Raw genomic sequence first — 20,269 nt, 5'->3', positions numbered from 1 at the left:
AGCTGGGATTGTCTCTGGAAAACCTGGTCACTCCAGGAAGAAGGGAAATTTGAGGGGTGTACTGTCTTCCCACTGAGAGCCTTTCTACCTTCAGTCAGGTATTTTTCTCCCTCAGTCGAATTATCGAAGAGCGAACCCTGGAAAGCAGGAGGCAGACCCCACCACCAAAGACACTTTTATTCCTTACAGGCAATGTCTCTAAAACATCCCCACCAGGGTCACATGGCTGAATATTTGGCTTTACTGGGCAGACCACGCCCAGGATATGGTCCTCCAATGGGAGGCTCTACCCAGGTGCTCATTAAAAATGCAGACACGCCCTGGCCCAGACCTACTGAACCAGAACCTGCATTTTAGCTGAATTCACAACCCAAAGTGATTAAAACACACATTAAAGTCTGAGACAAACCCCTGGATTTTTGCCTCACTTAAGAAAACAGCCCTTTACAACGTGATCACGCTCGCTGTACATAAAACTGAAAGCAAGCTCTGGTGAAGCAGTGCTTACCGTTATTTTATTAGGAAAAACAATGCGTTCGGGACCCTGGAGCTGCATTTCCGAACCCCCTCCTTGTTCTCAACGGAATTATGAAGGCCCTGGGAGCAATGCTTAGAATGTGTGTGTGGGGTGCTTGGTGAGGTATCAAGGAAAGTGGTGTTAGGCACTTTCTAGCTTGCTTTGCAAAACGTGCACTTAGTCACTTCTGAGTTTGAACTTGGAGCCGGAACCTGGCGGGAGGGGTTGCGTGGGAGGGCTGCGAGGGGGCAGCTGAAAGTTTACAGAGTCCTCGCAGGGGCCTTGATTAGAGGCAGGAGGAAGGCAAGGGCTGGAAGCTGGAGAGGGCTGGAGCTGGAAGGCTCTCCGGCAGCGAGAGGTCCTGCCCAGCTGTTGGCGAGGAGTTTCCTGTTTCCCTCCCGGCGCCCGGGTAGAGTTGATGAGTGAGTCACTCGCGCGCACCGACCGACGACACCCCCCGCGCGCGCACACGCTCGCTTGGGGGACGGAGCCCCAGCCTTCTGCGCAGCTCTCCTCGGCCGCCGGGGGCCTCCTCCCGGTCTCCAAGCTCCCCCCGATCGCCGGCCACATCTGGCCCGCACCTCTGCCAGGCGCGCTCAGGACGGCCCAGGCATACTGAGAGGACGAGGAGTCAAGGCACAGCCCGGGGTCCCCGAGGCTCGGTTCGCGGCGCCTCACGGGCCGGTCTATGACGAGCGACGGGGGCCACCATGGGTCGGGGGCTGCTCCGGGGCCTGTGGCCGTTGCACATCGTCCTGTGGACGCGCATCGCCAGCACCATCCCACCGCAAGTTCCCAAGTCGGGTGAGTGAGTGGCCACAGAGCGACGCTCGGGATCCACTAGGGCTCCCCGCTGCTCCTCCAACCCCCAGGGCAGCGATTGACAGTCGGCCGCGGGTCCCGGCGAGAGGGCGGAAACGGGAAGTTTGTAGCGGCCCGAGTCGTCCAGGCCCGCGGGGATCCGGGGAAGATTTCTCGCAAAGGAGGACAGTTCAGTTGTGGGAGACTTGGGGACGCTTCTGACCCCTTTGTGCGCGCACGAAAGGCTAGGGCGGCCGCGAAGGGCCTGCACCCGGGGAAAGGGAAGTTTGAGAAGTTGGGGCTTGGAGGAGTCAAGGCAGGGGATTGGCAGCCCAGCTGTTGCACACCTGGGCCGAGTACTGCCCTAAACACCCTGATTGAACCAGACTCTCAGTCCTCAATTCTACCACCTCTGAAAGGATTCTGGGCCTCAACTCACTGGAAACAAGTTCGAGAAAAGAACTGATCTCTAAGGGCTGTCATCTATCCCGCTGGCCTGCAGGGATGGGGACTTAATGGCTGAGAATAATTCACTGCGTGCCTACTAAGCGCTGGGTTCCAGGGTGGTGCCTGGAGTCAAATATCTCAGTAGTTGCCGCTCAGTGGAAACACCTAACCTAGGAAGCCCACCAGGTCTCGCCACCAGGTCCAGTGGCAGGGCCTGCATTTAAGGTAGAAAACCAGGAACCAGGACTCCTTCCTAAGGACTTGCCTGGGAAGTGCAGAGTCTCAGATATTTTAGCTCAAAAGTTAGAATTGTGGTAGCTATTTGTGGTCGGGGCCACTATTTGGGTAAGTCATGTGACTCTGGGCCTCAGTTTTCCTCCTTTGTACATCTCCGTGGTTCAGTTTGTTTAAGTTTGACACTCTTTTCATCTTTGGCTTTCCACTCCCTGCTCTGGTGTTTTCAGTGACTAGGAGATGACCAGGGTCGCTTTGGGTGAACTTGCCTTTGGGTGGGGGACTTCTCTGCAAATGTCAGAGTCAGTGAGGCGATTTTAAGTGTTAAAGATGGTGTTGAAAGCAGCAGAGGAGCTTTTCAAAAGGAACAAGCCTCACAAAGCAAAGCAGCAAAAATCCTAACAGGGTTTTAGTTCTGTAGTTTCTTAAACGCTGCTTTGGTTTTTCCGGTCTCTATTAAGCGGCAGCTCCAGAAAGTTAAATCCTCTCTGTTGTTACCTTGATTGGAGACTTGGTTCCATGGCTAAGAACATTGCTGTGCAAGCTTGAGGATCTGGGTTCAAATCCCCTGCATCCAAATACAAAGTTGGGTGTGGCTCCTTGCCAACTCCGTGGTAGTGGGAGAGGACTGGAGGCCCTTTGGAAACGGATGGATGCCAATCTGGGTGTAGACTGGGTGAGAGACCCTGGCTTAAGGGAATCCTGTGGAGGGTGATAAAGAACACCTGATATTCTCCTCTGCCCCCACCCACACATGCACATAGATCCTCCCCCCCCAACACACACAAAAACATAATTTTTTTAAAATATTAAAAGAAAGCCCGCTGGATTTAGCTGATGACCATCAGACATGTCACCCTTCTTATTCTGTGTACATAAAACATTTGCTTTAGACAGGGAAGGAACAAAACTCAGGAGGCCCCAATTTAAGTCTTGTTTACAAGATTAAGATTTGTGATTTTGGAATTTCAGGCTCTGCAGCGCATGAGTCATTTATACACACAGTTTTAAACAATTAGCTGACGGGCCTGGTGGGTCTTTTTAATTTGGGCTTTAAATAGTTTTATGAAACGAGACTTTTCACATTTCTATGGAGTTGCGATTCCAGAATGTTTGGACAATTTGTTTGGAGTTGTACTCATGTGGTCGACGTTTTCAAAGATGGTTTAAAGATGGAAGACAGCTCCCAGGAAAGTGTGTGGAATCCCACTTGCCTTTTCATTTTCCATAGATGGAAAGGGTGTCGGATTTCTCTGACATAAGTGGTAAATTGTGAGAACCGCTTTCAAGGTAACTTAATGCAAGATAAGATGTGAAGACACCAGAGATAGACTTACAAAGTCCTAGAAGTCCTTAAAAAATGAGTAAAACCCATCTTATATTTACAGCCTGCCGGATGAGCAAATACACACACACACACACACACACACATAACCTTTTTTCTCGTGGTTATCTGGGGGTGCTATCCATGAGTGTTGGAATAGACTGGGCACACACTCGGATGCTCATGGCTGTGGAGACCAGAGGTTGGCATCAGGTGTCTTTTTCAATGTCTCCACGCCATTTATGGAGGCAGGTTTCTTTGATGGTGCAGAACCTTTAGCTGAACCCAGAGTGTCCTGTGCTGGTTTGTCCTGCTAACTGGCTTGCCTTGGGGAACTCCTGTCTCTGCCTGCAGGTGACCATCCTCCTGGCTATTTACGTAAGTGCCTGGCAGGGATCTGAATTAAGGTCCCACACTTGCAGGACAAGTGCTTTTTGAGCTGAGCCACGAAATATACTTAGATAAATTTTAATTTAAAAAAATTATTTAGTGTGTGTATGTTGTTATGTATGTGTGTGTGCATGTGCGTAAGTGTGCATTATGTGCATGTGTGTGCATGTGTGTGTGTGCTTGTGTGTGTGCGTGTGTGATTGCTCTTGTGTTGAAGAAGTCAGAAAACAACTTCGAGAGTGAGTTCTCTCCCTCTGTTTTATGAGACCGAAGAACTCAGATTTCGGAGCTTGGCTGCAAGCACTTTTACCTGCTGAGCCCTGCTGCAGGCCTCAAAAAATTAAAATGTTTGTTTTTGATGTATTACAGTCACACTTGTAAATGCTCAAAAATCAGAAATGACTTTTAGAGAAAAAGATACCCTGGAAACGTCAGTCCTCAAAAACTATGGTTTTTATTTTTAAGGTGCCTACAGAAGGGTTCTCACAGAGAACTAAACCTTGGTCCTAGTGTCCTGGGGGTCACTGGTCCCTACAGACTCTTTAAGGACTAAGTCACCTTATCCAGGTGAGGAACTAGAAATCTTCTAGCTCTGGAGTTTAATCTTTGGGCCTACTTCTTCTCAACCCTCCCGTAAGATGCCTTTTCACCCACAGGGCACTTCCTTTAATGACATCTTATTTTTAACAAGTGGCTTTAATTTGGTGCCTCTGTTTTGACTTAGCGCCTCACATCGAGGACTCCTTATTAAAGGCCCACCCACTGGAGCTCCTCCGTGACATCCGTGTCTGCTTCGTCCTTCTTCTGCCATCAATATGCCTCCTTTACAGTTTTCTTTACATTTATGAATTTTTATTTTAAAATTTGGTTTAATTTATTTCAATGTGTGTGTGTGTTTGTGTGTGTGTCTGAGGTAGCCGTGGGTATAGACATGAGAGTGTACTGAGTGTAGGTGCCCATGGAGGCCAGAAAGTGTATTGGATCCCCTGGAGCTAGCTGGAGATGCGGATGGTTGTGACTCTTTCCATGTAGATGTTTGGGAACGGGTTTCGGGTCCTCTGCAACAGCCCTTAACAGCTGAACACGCGCTCCAGCCCCTGGGGATGGCTCTATTTCCTTAACATTAATGCACCTTATTACTACTATCTTCCAAAGTGCCTTCTGCGTCTTCCTTCTCCACAGTATTTATTAAATATCTCCTTCTAGGGCATCAGTTCTCAACCTGTGGGCTGCGACCGACCCTTTCACAGGGGTTGCTGCCCAAGACCATTGGAAAACACACGTTATGACTCATAACAGTAGCGAAATTAGAGTTATGAAGCAGCAGGGAAATAATTTTATGGTCGAGGGTCATCACAGCACAAGGAACTGCACTAAAGGGTCGCACCATTAAGAAGGTGGAGAATCACCGCTCTAGAGGGACGTTAAGACCCAGGGGACACTCCCCCAGATGAGCGGCACAGATCCATTCTTACTTCGTTTCTTTGAGTTCACCCTGCATCACGTCACAGACAGACAGAGGACACATCAGGGGCTTAGAACATGGTCACGTCCTGTTTGACTTTCCAGTCCCTGTAACCTAAATCCCTCATGTCTTCTTGAATGCCCCTGGACGGTGTGCACATTAGATATTACCTTCTCGGTGCCTCTGTGTGTGTTTCTCGTCGCTGTGTTCTTACTTCACCGCCTCTGTCTGATTATAGGCCAGGCCCAGAAGACCCACAATCTTTGCTCTTTCCTGTTACACAAGCTGCGCCAAGTGTGTTCTGCCTGTCTTTCTATCGGATGGGCTGGAGGTAGAGTGAGGGCTGCACACTGCAGATCAGGTGGTCTTGGGTTCCAGTCCTGCCTCCCCCTTACTGACCACATACCCTGGGAGTGCTTGGCCCTCACTGGGAAACTGGGATGGCAGACTTGAGGTAGGGTCGAGTGACATAATGCTTTCCAGTGCTTGGCCCCATGTTCACGTCCCACAAACGACTCTGCTCGTTATTAACTCTTGAGTCACACCTGGAAAAGGCCTCATCGACCCTGTTCAATCTGACTTTGCACCTTCCAGGGCCTAGACCTTCCCAGGCCTCAATTTAGGCGGCTGTTCCTCTGTTCACTCTCTACTGCCTCTCTCTGGAACTCCTATCCTCCCACTTTTTCTCATCTTTGAAGACCAACTTGGGCCTCCTAAGGGAACCTGCTTTGGATTGCCAGGAGGGCCACCCCCATTGTGCCTTGCATCTCCTCAAAGGCAAGCAAGGTCCGTCACTCAGCGACCAGTCCTCAGGGCTGCCCCAGGCTGACAGAGCCGCTTTCAGGAAGGGTTGAGCTGAGCGTCCCTTCACCCTGCTGGGGAAAGTGTGACTAGGAAAGTCTTTACTACCCAGGCAGTCGTGGGTGTTGAGTTTGGTCTTGAATGGTTACAGTATCTGATCAGTGAGGCTTTGGTTTGACTTTGCAGCACCTGCGCTTGAACCCAGAACTTTGTGTATCCTCCATCCCTCTCCTGACTTGATATTTTGTAGCGGGGTCTCACAGAGTCGCCCTAGTCAGCCTTAAGTCCCCTGGGGCAAAGCAGCCCTTCAGCCTGCATTGCTTTTGCCTCAGCCCTTAGGAACTAGGCCCCCAGGCTTGGGCCTCTAGGCTCAGCTTGGCTATTTCTATGCTATGTAATTGGTTCCTATGTTCTGACCAAAGATTGAAAAAGATGTTTTGACTTTTGACATATTCTTAAGCTGGTACAGAGGCTAAACTATGACACTTTAGAAAAGTTTTCACCTATAAAATTATCCCATGAATGCAAGATTTTCTCTTTTTTGCTTTCTCAGAGATTGTAGAATGGAGACAGAATTGCAAAATAAAATGCTGAATCTAAATGTAGATTTTGAGGTGTTATTTGTTTGTTTTTAAGACAAGGTTAAACTCTGTGGCCTAGGTTGGCCTGAAATTTGCTGTAGCCTAGGCTGGCCTCACACTCGTAGCAATTCCCCTGTCTTAGCTGCTCACATACTGCTATCGCAAGCATGAGCCCATCTTGAATTGAATTTACATTTCCTTGTCCACCCCGGCTTCGTGTTTTGAAGTCTAAGCACTGTGTCTAAGGGAAGTATTTCCTCCAACACCAGCTGTCTACCATAGAGCATCCTGGGGATTATTTAGGTCAGATACAAACCACCAAGGCATTTCAAAATAGGCTGCACAGAACTTTACTTCCTGGCCCCGGCTCTGCATACTCAGTCAAGTGCTACTTACAAGTTTACCGCTAACACCCGGCTAGGTCCCCTGCTCCAGCTCTTATGGATCATTGGATGGTTGAAGTTGTGGTTTTGGGAACCAGCCCAGGAGATGAGCAGTAGCAACACAGTGTGCACAGGCTGCTGTGTCCTTCTTCCTCCCTCCCACAGGTGTTTGCGGCCTCCGACAGGGGCAGAGGGCAATAGATTGCTCTGTTTGCGTGTGGGGTGTGCTGAGGGGTTTGGACAGCTACACAGACTCTTGGGCTCCCCTTGAAGAGCAATTAGTAAGATGGGTGACATTGTTTATTTAATTTAATCATAGGAAGAGACCAGAAGATAATTCTTACAATTCTCTATTTTGTAAATAGATAGAAGCTTCTTTTTTTTTTTTTTTTTTTTTTTTTTTTTGGTTTTTCGAGACAGGGTTTCTCTGTGGTTTTGGAGCCTGTCCTGGAACTAGCTCTTGTAGACCAGGCTGGTCTCGAACTCACAGAGGTCCGCCTGCCTCTGCCTCCCAAGTGCTGGGATTAAAGGCGTGCGCCACCACCGCCCGGCTAGATAGAAGCTTCTTATATTCACTTAACGTGTTGGGGGCGGGGAGGAGGGTTAGGATGTGTAAGTGGGTCTTGATAGAGAAGCTGGAAGGGTCAAAGAGGTGTCATATTTGAGAGTGGGGGAACCTTCCCATCTCAGGTGTCCTCAGCATGTCAGCCCTGATTGGTTCCCATGCTTTTGTGATCTGCCATCTTCTTATTTCATTTTGTACTTCTCCTTAGACATTCACTGCACATGCTGCTGTGTGGTCAAAGGGCATTTTTCATGGAAATGTGTGCTGTGCCCCTTGATGACCTTTGAACCACAGAAGGTCAAAGCAGGAAGAGTATCCTACACTTGGATACTTTGCAGTTCCCAGCCTGACAATGGCGTCATGGGAACTAGGGGGACCTGGGTTTTGATATGCATAGCAATTCAGCTGCTCGTGTTCCACAAAGTTTATTATAAAGTTTAAGTTATGACCATGTAGGACCATGACCCAGGCACAGGGCTCAAACAACCGCTGGGGATCAAATGTAGAATAGAGTTGACCTGACTTCATGAAGATGGACGAATTTCCTTTGGAGGTCCAGCTCATGGAAAGCCTGTAGCCAGGTTAAGATTCTCTTTTACACTGCAGCTTGATGGATTGTGACTTCTTCTAACCTGGGTCCTCCTTGTCCCCCTTCTCCTCCTTCTCCTGAGTCAGGGTCTCTTGAATCCCAGACTCTCCTCAAACTCACTGTGTAGCTGAGGTTGACCTTGAACCACTGATCATCCTGTCTCTAACCACTGAGACTACAATCATGCAGTACTACTCCTGATTTATGTCATCTTGGGTTCGAACCAGGGCTTTATGACTCTGAGCAAGCACTCTACCCAGTGAGCATCCAGATAACTGCCCACCAGAGAGCAACAACTCTCTGGACTGCAGTTGACTCAGTTAACCTCTGGCCTCCAGCCTAGGGGCTTACAGGGGACCTGGCATCTGTGTGTGCTGTTCCAGCTTACAGGAGCTGGAACTGTAAGCCATCAGAAGGAATTAGCTGCCAGGCAAGAACTTGTGATGGGCGAGATACTGTCTGGGAAAGGTCAGGCATGCAGGCGCTCCCTCTCTTTATCTGATGGAATATTTTCTTTCAAATACTTTCAGCATTGCAACTAAAATATGAGCCTGGTATATGAGCAAAAGGAACCCATGTCCTCAGGCTGTGCCCATGGGGAGGGATACTCTTTAGATTTCTGATCTTCGCTCTGCTCCCTTTGTGATCATGTTTAGGTATTTGGATTGCCACACTTCTCCTCCCCCCCCTCCGCCCCCCTCCCAACATCTCCAACCTGCAAGGATGCTTGGGTCATTTGCAAAGACCTCCCTGGCCTCTGGTTGGACACTTTATACTTTAGAGGGGATAAAGAATGGAGGGACGGGGTGGGGAGGGTAAGGAAGAGGAGGGAGAAAACTCATTAGAAGATGTAATTTTTTTCTCGGTGTCTTGCATTTAAATTTTATTTTTATTTATGTGCACATTTGTATGCTAGTATGCACATGTGCATTGGGTACCTGCGGAGGCCAGAAGAGGATGTCAGATGCCCTGGAGCTGGAATTACAGTTGGTTGTAAGCTACTTGCTCTGGGTGCTGGAAGCTGTGCTTGGGTCCTTTATAGGAGCAGCCCATATTGAGCCATGTCTTCATCTCCTTTTGATGGAGCGGCCATGGAGAGGTAGACAAGACGTCAACCAGGGCTCCCATTTCCGAAGCAGGTCTTTGAGCAAGGCAGGATTTCTAAAGCTCACCCAGCCCTCTCAACACTGGGGAGTCATATTTGTCCATCAAGGCACAAGGGTATGATTCATTTGGGTCAGCCGTGCATCGGTTTGGTTTGTGACTTTATCCATTTTGGTCCATGTCCTTCTAATCTTGAGCCTTCCAGTGTCTGGGTGGGCTTGGCATGGACCACGTTCCTCTGCAGAAGAATTGGACAAGAATTACATCTGCTCACTGCATCTTGTTTTCCCAGAGCAGAGAACATGCCCATTAATGAAAGCTAGGAGCCTGGCCACCTTCGAGAGTGAGGAAAACTTGGGTTGGCACGGTAGCCATGCTGTTGTAGGAACGAGGGCTCAGTCAGCCAGGCTTGCTCTGTTACAGCAGCTTCCAGAATTCACGGTGCCTTGGTTTCATCTCCTCCCCAGACTGAGGTGATTAGCACAGGGAGAATGCATTTTTTTCTGGTGTTTTGAATATTTCATTTGAGAAAACCATTGCTTCCCAAGCATTCTTTAAAAGTGGGGATCCTAAGACAGTTTAGAGAAGTAAAAGCCTGGCCTCTGCTCCAAGCCACAGGACTGGGAAAAGCATGCAGTTTGTAGAACTTCATGTCTGGCTGAACACGCACATCTGAAGAACAATAAACGGTGGTCTGTATTATCAACGGATGTTACAATAACTCTTCATCTAATAAAGATCTAAACTGTCCTAAAAAGATGGATTTAATTTGAGGGGGATCCCTTACTGGTGCCTGCAGATTACTGTCTTCACCCCCATGTTCTATAACCTTCTTCGTTCTGTGCACCTGGTAATAGAGGGATCTGGAATGTTTGTGGGCACAGTTCCTAACAGTAGTGGGAGTTCTCTGACATCCTCCTATGGCGTGGAACATGCTGTGATCTCCCTGTATGTTAGGGAATACAAAAGACACCTCTCAGGTGAGTTTTTCAATTACATTGTCTTATTTAGGTTTCCATTGCTGTAAAAACGCTGTGGTCATAAGCGATGTGCGAAGGATAGGGTCTATTTGGCTTATACAGTTTATCACTGAGGGAGGGCGGGGCAGGAACTCAAGGCTCCTAAGAACCTGGAGGCAGGAGCTGATGCAGAAGCCATGGAGTGGGAAGCTGCTTACTGGCTTGCTCCCCATGACTTGCTCAGCCTGCTTTCTTATAGATCCCAGGACCACCAGTCCAGGAGTGGCACCACCTACAGTGAGCTGGACCCTCCCAAGTCAGTCAAACCTCAATCAAGAAAATGCCCTGCTGACTGCCCCAGGGTCTTTTGGTGGAGGAATTTTCTCAAGTGAGGCCAACTCATTCCAAACGACTTTTGCTTGTGTTTTGTTGATGTAAAAACTAGCTAGCCAGCACATATAGTGAGTCTTTCAGATGATTTGGTTTGGGGATCTGAACCCACAGTTCTTATGGAGTACTGATTCTAGATTGTCTCAGTAGACATCAACAGTTCTCCACCTGTGAGAAGGCTCTACGAGTTAAGAGAAATAATGATGTATTCAGTATGTTTCTCCTGCATCAGCATTTAAAACATAGTATCCTTTTTCATTTCCTCAGTGAGGTAAAATAAGGCCTGATCCATGTACCATGTATGTCATGCCTGATCCATGTACCACGTATGCCATGCCTGACAGATGGCCTCAAGACAAACCTGCACACTGCACTGCAAGTGGTGAGCTCTCAACAGACTCATGGAGGAATTTAGGTAACTTTGGTGAGACAGGTGCTATATTGAGAAGGACTGTGGAAGTTCAAGGCTGTAGTGTGCAGTTGACGATACATGAGGTAAATCCAGGAGGATTTGCCATAAAAAACATTTTAAAGTTAAATTCAAATCGCCTCCCTGGGAGACGCCCAGCTCCTGGACTGGCCCTGTGGCTAACAAGTATCATCAATGCAAACAGTAATTAGGAAACCTCACAAGGGTTTTGTTTTCCTGCTGGATGTTTTCCTAAGTCTGGAGACAAACCAAAATATTTATATGGAATTACCTGTAATGAAGTATGAAATAGAAAGAAAGTTTTGTAAATTATTAAGGAGTAAATCGTCGAGAGGTTGGAAACATGACTCCGAGACTGTTCTTCCAGAGGACCTGAGCTCAATTCCTAGCACACACTTTGGACAGCTAGCAAGTAATTCCAGTGCCAGGGAAATCTGACGTCCTCTTTTGGCCCCCACAGGTTCCTCATTCACATGAGCATACCCACACAGACACAAATGCACACACACAAACAAAAGTACAATTAATTTGGAAAACATAATGAATGATAAATTCTGATTTGGGTCTTAGAGGAAGGGTGGAGGATTGTTTTTTCTTACAATAGAAGATATTACAAGATCATTGGGTAAGATGGTCAAAAAGCAGGCACGAAACGTGGGGAAGATTTTGAGAAGTTTGCCAAGCCACTAGTGGCCAAAAAGATTTGATGTTTTTATACATATAAGGGTTTCTGTTTGTGGCACTTGTACTTTGTATGATACCATGCTAATAGTTCTAAAAGAATATTCACTCACACAGCCAGATTTCTATTCTTAATTAAGTGTTAGTGTCTCAACAGAGTGTCTCTAAAACACATAAACATCACCATCCTCAAGTCTTGAAGCTATGCCTAATGGTATTGTTCACTCCCTGGCTTAGAGATGTATTTAAGAATACATCTTTAAGAATGTCTCCCCTGTCCTTTCCCCTGCTGCGAACAGACTTGAGTCTGCACTGTGGCGTCACCAAACAAAACCCTCCGCCTCAACCCCCACCCCCAGCACAGCTAAAACCCTTCATCACTTGCCCCCCTTCTAGTCCTGTGCCAAGGAGAAACCACATTGGGAATGTGTAATTACCACAAGACCTTGATCTTAACTTAAAGAACTGACCCTTATTTTCTGAGACAGCAGGTAGGGACTGAGGCACCAGGCACAACAAGGTATCCAGACGAATCTGCTAAGTGTTGGCTTCAATGAGGCTTGTTTTTAATTACTTGTGATGAGAATTGGACTGGCAGAGATTTTCTCCTTTTTTCTTGTCTTTCCCTTTCTTTTCGGGTGCGTGCATGTATGTGTGCATGTGCACAGGGTATGGGCAACAGGTGCCACGCCTACCACAGTGCACATGTGGGGGTCAGAAGAAAGTCTAGGTCTCCTCACAGCTATGTTATAGAGAGGTCTCTCCTGCCTTTGCTGCTGCACCACAGAGGCTCCTGGAACTCCAGCCCCAGGTTTGCTAGGCAAGTGCTTTTTATCTCCTGGTCCATCTCCCTTGCCCAGACAGTTTTTTGAGAAAGGATCTCTCATCGACTTGGAAATTGCCAATTTGACTGAGGTTCAGGAAGCCTCTATACCTCGCCAGTACTGAGATTACAATCTTTACTATGCCTGGCTTTTTATAAAAGTTCATTTTTCTTATTTTTAGTTGTGTGTAGGTGTTTGGGTGTGTGTGAGAGAGTGTGGGAGCCCACAAAGGTCAGAAGCATCAGGTCCCCATGGAGCTTGTGTTATAAGCAATGGGCACCTGCCCAACAATGGCACCGAGAATCAGGCCCAGGTCCTCCCCAAGAATGGTGCACACACTTAATTGCTGAAGCATCTCTCCATCCCCCATGTCTGTCTCTTTTGTATTGTTTCTGGGGATCCAAACTCAGGTTTGTGTGCCTTATCCATGGAGCTACGTGAAACATGTAATTCTTTATGCTAATAGAGAAATTTACCAAGTTTGACTTTGAAAACTTTTATTAAATCCTGAACTAATCCAAACAGGAAACTACGAAAACCCTTACAGGTCAGACCCACCATTTCCCTGGAGTTTTTAATTCACTATTATTGTCATTTAAAAATGTATTGCTGTTGTTAAGAATTCCCTGCTGCAGGTGTGTGAGTGACAGACTGCAGAAATAGTAGGTTTGCTTCAACTGGAACTCATATCTGACTCAAGACAACCTTAGTTGGTTTGGTGGTAATGCCATTTCTCTTTGGTCTATTACAGTGTTTGCTTCTGATCTTCCCTTGAGTGGGTAAAATGTTCAAGAAGGCTTTTCTCGTGGTAGAGAAATCAAGAAGGGCTTTGCTTTATCCTGAAGAAGAAGACCCAAGGAGTATTTATATGCCTTGGATAGGAAAGGAAATGTGCGTGGGTATAATTAGTGTTCTGTTGCCCTTCAGAGATTGGCCCATCACTTCCCTTAAAATACTCTTAGAGAAGACAGACATAGCCATGGCCTGGCAGCTTCTAGACTGCTGTTTTAGGCAGGGAGGAGCTGCCGAGACCTATAATTGCATTTCTGTTTAGTTCGCAGCCCCTTGTTAGGCATAGGGTATGGGTATTTTGGTGTGTGTGAGAGAGAGGGGAGGGGTGAGAGAATCTGTGTGTAGGTGCACGATGTATGTGAAGGTGGGGGCAGCCTTGCCTTTCATTCTCCAGGGACCATCATCTTGTGTTTTTGAGACAGGGTCTCTCACTATCCTGATTGGCCAGTGAGTTCCAGGCATCTACCAGTCCCTACCTCCCCAGCGTTGGATTATAAATGTGTGCCATCTAATGGCTTCTGAGGATAGAGAGGGTCAGTTTTTTAGGGGTGTGGCTCATGGTAGTTCAGCTACATGCCAGTGGATGGCCCCACACCCAAATGTCAATGGACAACACACATTGGCGTTAATGGGTTATGAAAATAATTTTGTTAAAAACAGAACATGAAGTTGGGGGGTAAGGAAGAGGGGTAGATGTGGGAGAAGTTAAAGAGAAGAGTTGGGGTCAATGTGATCAAAAAATACTTGCTTCTGTATGGTACTCAATCCTACGGCAGCATTTAAACCCTGGCTACTTTCTTCTTCTAGAATTCTCAGTTCCTGTTAGTGATTAATGCCCCTAAGTAATACTGTAACAATAAACAGTTCTCAGGGTTAAGTTGCTCACCTTCCCAATCGCTTTCTTACTTTTTTTTTTATTTTATTTTAAACCTTTTCCATCTGAACTGTATTTGGCATGAAGAAAAAAAAAAAGAATAAAACATTTCCACTGCCTTCTGTGTCTCATGCTGATTGCTGTTGCGTTGAACCTCAGCATCTTCCTCAGACTGGCTTGCATCCTGGACCCCTTTAGTGAGATGTTTGTCTGCTGCAGAAACCTGGCTGTGTGAAATGCAGGGCCACCTGGTTTCAGCTTTACTCCCCAGCTAAGCTACTGCAGCACCCCTTTCTGTCGTCAAAGACTCTGCTCATGGTCTTCCCCTTGGTCACCCTGTCTCTAATCAGTCGTCAGTTGAATCTCTCTTGGCCCAGCATTGTGTGGGTTCTCTTCCTGAGTCCTCGGTGACCACATGACTTTCCCTCCTCTGTGCGGCTGATGCATATGGCAGCCAGAGCTTTGCAGATGCACTTTGTGAGGATAGGCATGGATCAAACCAGGTCTCTCTCATCTCCCATTCTGCTATTGCATACTTCATGCCTTGGGTCCTACTAAATTCATTAACTAATTAATTATTTTTCGGTGTGTGTTTATGGTATCTATGAGGATATGCATTTGTGTGTATATTCATGGTATGTGTGAGGGTACGTGTGCGGAGTGGGGGATGTGCCTGTGGTATGTGTGAGGGTACGTGTGTGTGTGTGTGTGTGTGCCTGAGCATACTAGAGAACAACTGGACAACTTGGATTGTCAATTCTTAGATGCTATCAACTATTTTTTAGATAATTAAAACTTTATTGTAAAGAACTTTCATATATAAAACATTACTCAGTGCGATTAGCCAGACCCAAAATTTATAGATCTCAATGGACTTGAGTAGATCACTTATTTGATGGGCCTGGATCTTGCCAAGTACACTAGCCTGCCTGGCCGGAGTCTTACATATGTGCCTGGGTTATCTATGGAAGTCACTAATGGTTGTGAGCCACCATGCAAGTACTAGAAATCCAACCCAGATCCTGTGCAGGAGCAACAAACACTCTTAACCATTGAGTCATTGCTCCAGCACCAAGGCTACATCTTTAACTCCTGTGAGCTCATTTAAATTCCCATCTTTCTCTTGCTCGCTGCCTCTCTTGCAAGCTCGTTCATATGGTCACTTGGCCACCTATCGTGTGTGCCTTCTCACATTGGAATTAGACTGAAAACTCCCCAAGGGAGTGGCCGTTATTGTCTTCCTCTCCCATCTCCTTAGCAATGTTCTCAGTACACATGTTTATGTGCATGTTGTGTTCCTTGCCGCTCTCAGTTCCCGGCTTTTAAAGGCAAAGGAACAGGCTTGTGAGCCTAGAATACTTGCCTTCTTGCTATTAAACGTTACTGCCAGAACTTTGCTACCCATAGCTACAGGCATGCTTCATAAAATACTGGACTTGTAGGAAGTCTTACATGATCCACTCTGTTGCTGTCTACAGTGCAGATTTGCTCAACCTCCAGTTTTTCATTCTGTGCATCTGGGGGTGGCGCACTAGGGGGGGTTACAAGGCCTATTGTTCTTTCGTACGTTGCCTTTGTCTTTGATGTGCTCATTCTTTTATCCATCACTTCGGACAGTGTGATTCTTGAAGCTCGCAGAACTCAGAAAGCCAATAGCCATATTTCTTAGTACAAGTACTGGCCCCTGCTACCTGCCTTCGTATGAATTATATGTTGTCTTCTGCCACACCAGGATTGTTGGAGAAGGGATGAAAGACTGTGGAGGAAGAGGAGAGAGTTGGGTGACTTCTTCCTGCTTGAGAATAGTCTGAGTGTCCTTGTCACGAAGGTGACCCTTTCTGTGAAAGCCCTGTTAGAATAAATGACACATTCATAACCATTGACTATGAGGCCTTGTTGTATGGATGCTCAACAGAAGCAGGCTGGGGGGCCATTCTGGAAAGCCTGTACCCCTTTCCTCCACCATGGTGTTCTCGGCTCCATGAGACAGTGCCAGTGCATATGTAGCCTGGGCACCGTGTGTTTCTTGCTCTGCCTGCAGGCAGATCACCACCCAATTCATACACTGGGTCATCCCTGTGATGCCCTCTCTGTGAGAAAAGTATGAAGTAGCCACTGATATCAAAATATCCCTTGGGCTTTGTGCGAGGTAGATTTTCTCACCATTGTGACAACAATACCAGGCAGAAGCAACTTGAAAGTAAATAGATTCTTTGTTTTGGGTCCATTGTAATCAGGAAGGCCTGATGCAGAGGTCATGGCCACTCTGGCAAGGAGCCTCTAGAAGGACTTGTTCACATCTGAACAAAAGGACAAGGGAGCAGACAGCTCAAGCTAGAGCCAGAGGCAGCTCCTGCTTGCAAGGCTCAGCCCATGTGACTTACTCTGCTGGGATGGGTATGGTCTGGAAGAGTTCACAACCTCCCCAGACAGTGCCACCATCTGGAGATGCAGTATTCAGACATAAGCCTGTGGGGACATTCCACATTCAGGCCAGTCAGCAGGCGTGCACTGGCTGCCTGAGCATTTACCCACTCTGTAGCATCAGAAGAATGAAAGACAAGTTAATAACCTTAGCCTGATAGTCCGACACTTTTCAGAAATGGTTGACAGATGAGACTCTTAATTTGACACACCATTGGTTAGCTTTTAAAACTGCCAAAAACGTTCATCTTCCAAGATTTTAATGATGGTGTTGGCGAGAGTGTTGTGGCCATCATATGATCACTTACACCGTTCAGGACATTATTGGGCATTATCACAAACTCAGAGTGTCACCTCTCACCCACTTACTAATGAGATATCTGGAGAGTCTCCAGGGCACAGAAGCATACCCAGTTTCTTTGTAATAGTGATTAATTGTGCTATTTGACAATTCCATAAGGCATACAGCACATTCTACTTCCTCTCCCTGTCCTCTCTTATCTCTCTCTCACTACGCCACCCTTCCCCTATCCCACCAGCACGTGACTGACTTGGCTTTGTGACCCGTTTAGATAAGCAGGGCCACCCATGTGACAGTTGAGTTGATGGCATCCAGTTTCTTAACAGTTCACCGTTATCTTCTTGAATCAGAGCCATAGCTTCAGCTCCCAGGACCCGAGTCCATTGGATTTATCTCTGTCAGTGTGTAGAAACAACGCCCCCTCCACCTCTTCTTTTTCTCTTGGTGTACATGTGTATGTGTTGCATGTGTGTGTGTGTGTGTATGTGTAGTTGTATGTGTGTGTGGAATGTGTTTATGCATGTGTGTGTGTGTGTGTGTGTGGAGTGTGTATGTGAGTGTGTGTGTGTGTGATGTTTAGAGGTTAATCCTGAGTGTCTCTTTCTATATTATTATTATTATTATTATTACTGACAGAGTAGCTCTCTGAATTTGGAGCTCATCAATTAATTAGGTTAGACGTGCTGGTCAACAAGCCCTAGGGATCCTTATGTCTCTACCCTCCCAGAGACAGAATTTTAAGGAATCACCACCATGCCCAGCCTTTTCATTTGACTGCTGTGAACTTGAACTCAGGTCCTCTTGCTTACATACAGACACTTTACCGACTGGGTCATCTTCCCCTGCAACTCCTTGTACATAAAGAACAACTGGTCTAGGTATCCAGTGTCTATGTAAGTCAGGCTTTGCCAATCAAAACAGCCCTGTTCTTCTCCAAATATTTCTTCAGGTGTTCATCTTTTAAAAGTTCTGGGAAGGGAGATGAGAAACAATAAGCAACCTCTGATAGAAGGCTAGTTGATTCTGACTGGTGCTGCCTTTGCAGGCAGCCCTGGGAAGCTTGGGGGAGTGTCATTGGCAGTATGGCTTCCAGTAAATCTTCACTATGATGTCACCAGGGTGTCGATTATTTGGTTCTTGTGCTCTCTGAATGGCAGGGTCCTAGAGTCAGAAGGAAATGGGGAGATTAGAGGGTCCAGATGACATTCACTGGTTCCAAGCAGAGCGCAGGCTGCATTGCGGGAGGTCGGTGTGCACTCCGTGTGCACTCCATTGGGGTACCAGGGACACAGCAGGGCTAGTCTAGTAAATGCCACCGCTCTGTTGGTTATGCTTCTCATTGCTGCAGTGCCTGAGACAGGAGCAACTCAAGGAAGGGAGGCTTGTTTTGACTCACAGTTTGGGTTTACGCTCGATTATGATGTTGGAAGCATGGAGCGGGAGCCTGAGGGAGCTGGTCTCACTGCGCCCACGGTCAGGAAGCAGAGAGAGGTGCCCGCTGGTGTTTGCTTGCCTCCCCCTTTTCATTTGGTTGAAGGACCCAGCCTGTGAGATGGGGCCTTTCACATTTAGGGTGGGTCTCCTCTCCTCAGTTAAATCTCTCTGGACACACCCTTGTAGGCACACTGAGTTGTGTTTCCCTGACAACTCTAAATGTAACCAAGTTGACTGTCAAGATGGGTCATCTCATTGCCTGTGCTCCTCTTTGTTCTGTATAATCTAGGGGCACGTCAAATGTCTTTCACTGTTTGAATAGATAGAAATGAATATTAAAACAAATATTTAAAGTGAGCATTAAAATGAAATGATGAATATTAAAAACATGACCATTGTGAGGCCTGGGAATACAGCTCATAATGGAACGCCTGCCTTCTGGGAGGCCTGAACCTCAATTCCCAGTACCACACATGCAAAGGTTGCTAAAGTGGCTCTTTCCCCACCTCTCTCGTAGCGGGAAACTAGTGCCCAGAAAGCAGGGCAGAAACTCAGCTTGAATTTCTTTATTCTCAGTGAAATGGGCAAAGAACAGCAGTTAGGCTTGGGATTGCAGTCTCATGGGTCTGAAGACAAACTATTGCCCATGCCTGGCTGTTATGTTCTGTACTTAATCTTTAATAGGAATACAACACTTCGTTAACTGAAAACTGTGTTCGCTTGCTTGCCATTTCCAATCTCGAAACTGCCCTCTGAGGGGGTATAATTCTCCGTCCCATTTTACAGATGTGGAAATGGAGGCCCAGAAAGATGCACCCATCCACCTAAGCTGTAATAGGACCATCCATCCACTGAAACGCTGTAACGTATTGCAAATTTGTCTTTTCGTCTTTCTATCCTTTGTACTTAACTTTATTCTTTCACTGCTTACTTTCTACATAAGTCTGCAATAGAAATCTGTGGTCCTGGAGCTGGAGAGCTGGCTCAGCAGGCTAGGAGCACACGCTGCTCTTGCAGAGGACCTGAGTTCTCAGCACCCACATTAGGGCAGCTCACAATCGTGTATAATTCCAGCTCAAGAGGATCAAGCACCCTCTAGATCTGGCCTCCTCGGGCACTGCACTGATGTGCACAAACAATTCACAGTCACACACAAGGATGTCTCTACCCCTATTATATTTTCACATACTACTAGCTAAACTGTGGATGAGGTTGAGGGTGGGGACTAATACCAGAAGCCTAGTCCTCGCTTTGAACGTTAGAATGATGGAGAATTTCTTCTTTTAGGTTACACTTCTTTGAAGTCTTTTGCCCCTGTATCCCCATCTAGTGGAGTTCAGACTGTACAATGTGTCTTTTCTCTCTCTCTCTTTTGCTTGTGGGGGCAGCCTCTCTTCTGGGCACCACTGTGGTCTTGTTAATCCCACTGGTTGAGAATAATACCAATACCACGATTTAAAGCCATATTTGAAGCAAACTTTATGTAAATACTGGCCTGGTGGATGGACGCTGGCCAAGTCCATGCACAGCTTACCAGGCAAATGGCTCCAAGTCACAGTTTGCAGGGGCGTATTTCCCATGAGGTCCTATCAGGGGCAAGCCTACATCCTGATGTATTTCTTGCCTGTGAACCTCCCACTCACATGTGATCAAGCACTTCTGGTGCAGATGGATCATATAAACTTGTTTAGGGGAGTGAAAACACATGGCTTTTTATGTCCTATAGAGAGTAACCTCCAGCATTTCAGGAACTGTCTGTCCTTGGGCAAGGGGCTTGCAGCTCAGAGGCATTTTTGTCTCCTGGATCTCTAAGGCACAGTAATTAAAACTTAAAATGTACTTAGGCTCTCACAGTCTGTCCTCTTGAGGCTGTATCACCATTCCCAGGAGACACATGTTGCCATTTATAAAATGCTGGGTAATGATGGGACAATTCTAGAATCCCAGCACTTGAGATGC

The 20,269-nt window shown here is 46.9% G+C and overlaps 1 protein-coding gene across 2 annotated transcripts in view; it reads left to right on the top strand.

The window, feature by feature from the left end:
• The first annotated feature begins 816 nt into the window (after window positions 1–816).
• The window catches only part of Tgfbr2 (transforming growth factor beta receptor 2), a 90,587-nt gene continuing 71,134 nt past the window's right edge, over window positions 817–20,269 (top strand). Inside the window, exons 1-2 of one of the 2 annotated variants that reach the window (XM_057767567.1) lie at window positions 817–1,321; window positions 19,097–19,171. In XM_057767567.1, the coding sequence (XP_057623550.1) occupies window positions 1,228–1,321; window positions 19,097–19,171 (169 nt within the window). In that variant the 5' untranslated portion in view covers window positions 817–1,227. The remainder of the gene's footprint in view (window positions 1,322–19,096; window positions 19,172–20,269) is intronic. The other variant, XM_057767568.1, reaches the window with a different exon arrangement.

The sequence above is a fragment of the Chionomys nivalis genome, chromosome 4 (assembly GCF_950005125.1).
Source record: "Chionomys nivalis chromosome 4, mChiNiv1.1, whole genome shotgun sequence".
NCBI classification, from domain to species: domain Eukaryota; kingdom Metazoa; phylum Chordata; class Mammalia; order Rodentia; family Cricetidae; genus Chionomys; species Chionomys nivalis.
This window is presented reverse-complemented; position numbering and strand designations above follow the sequence as displayed.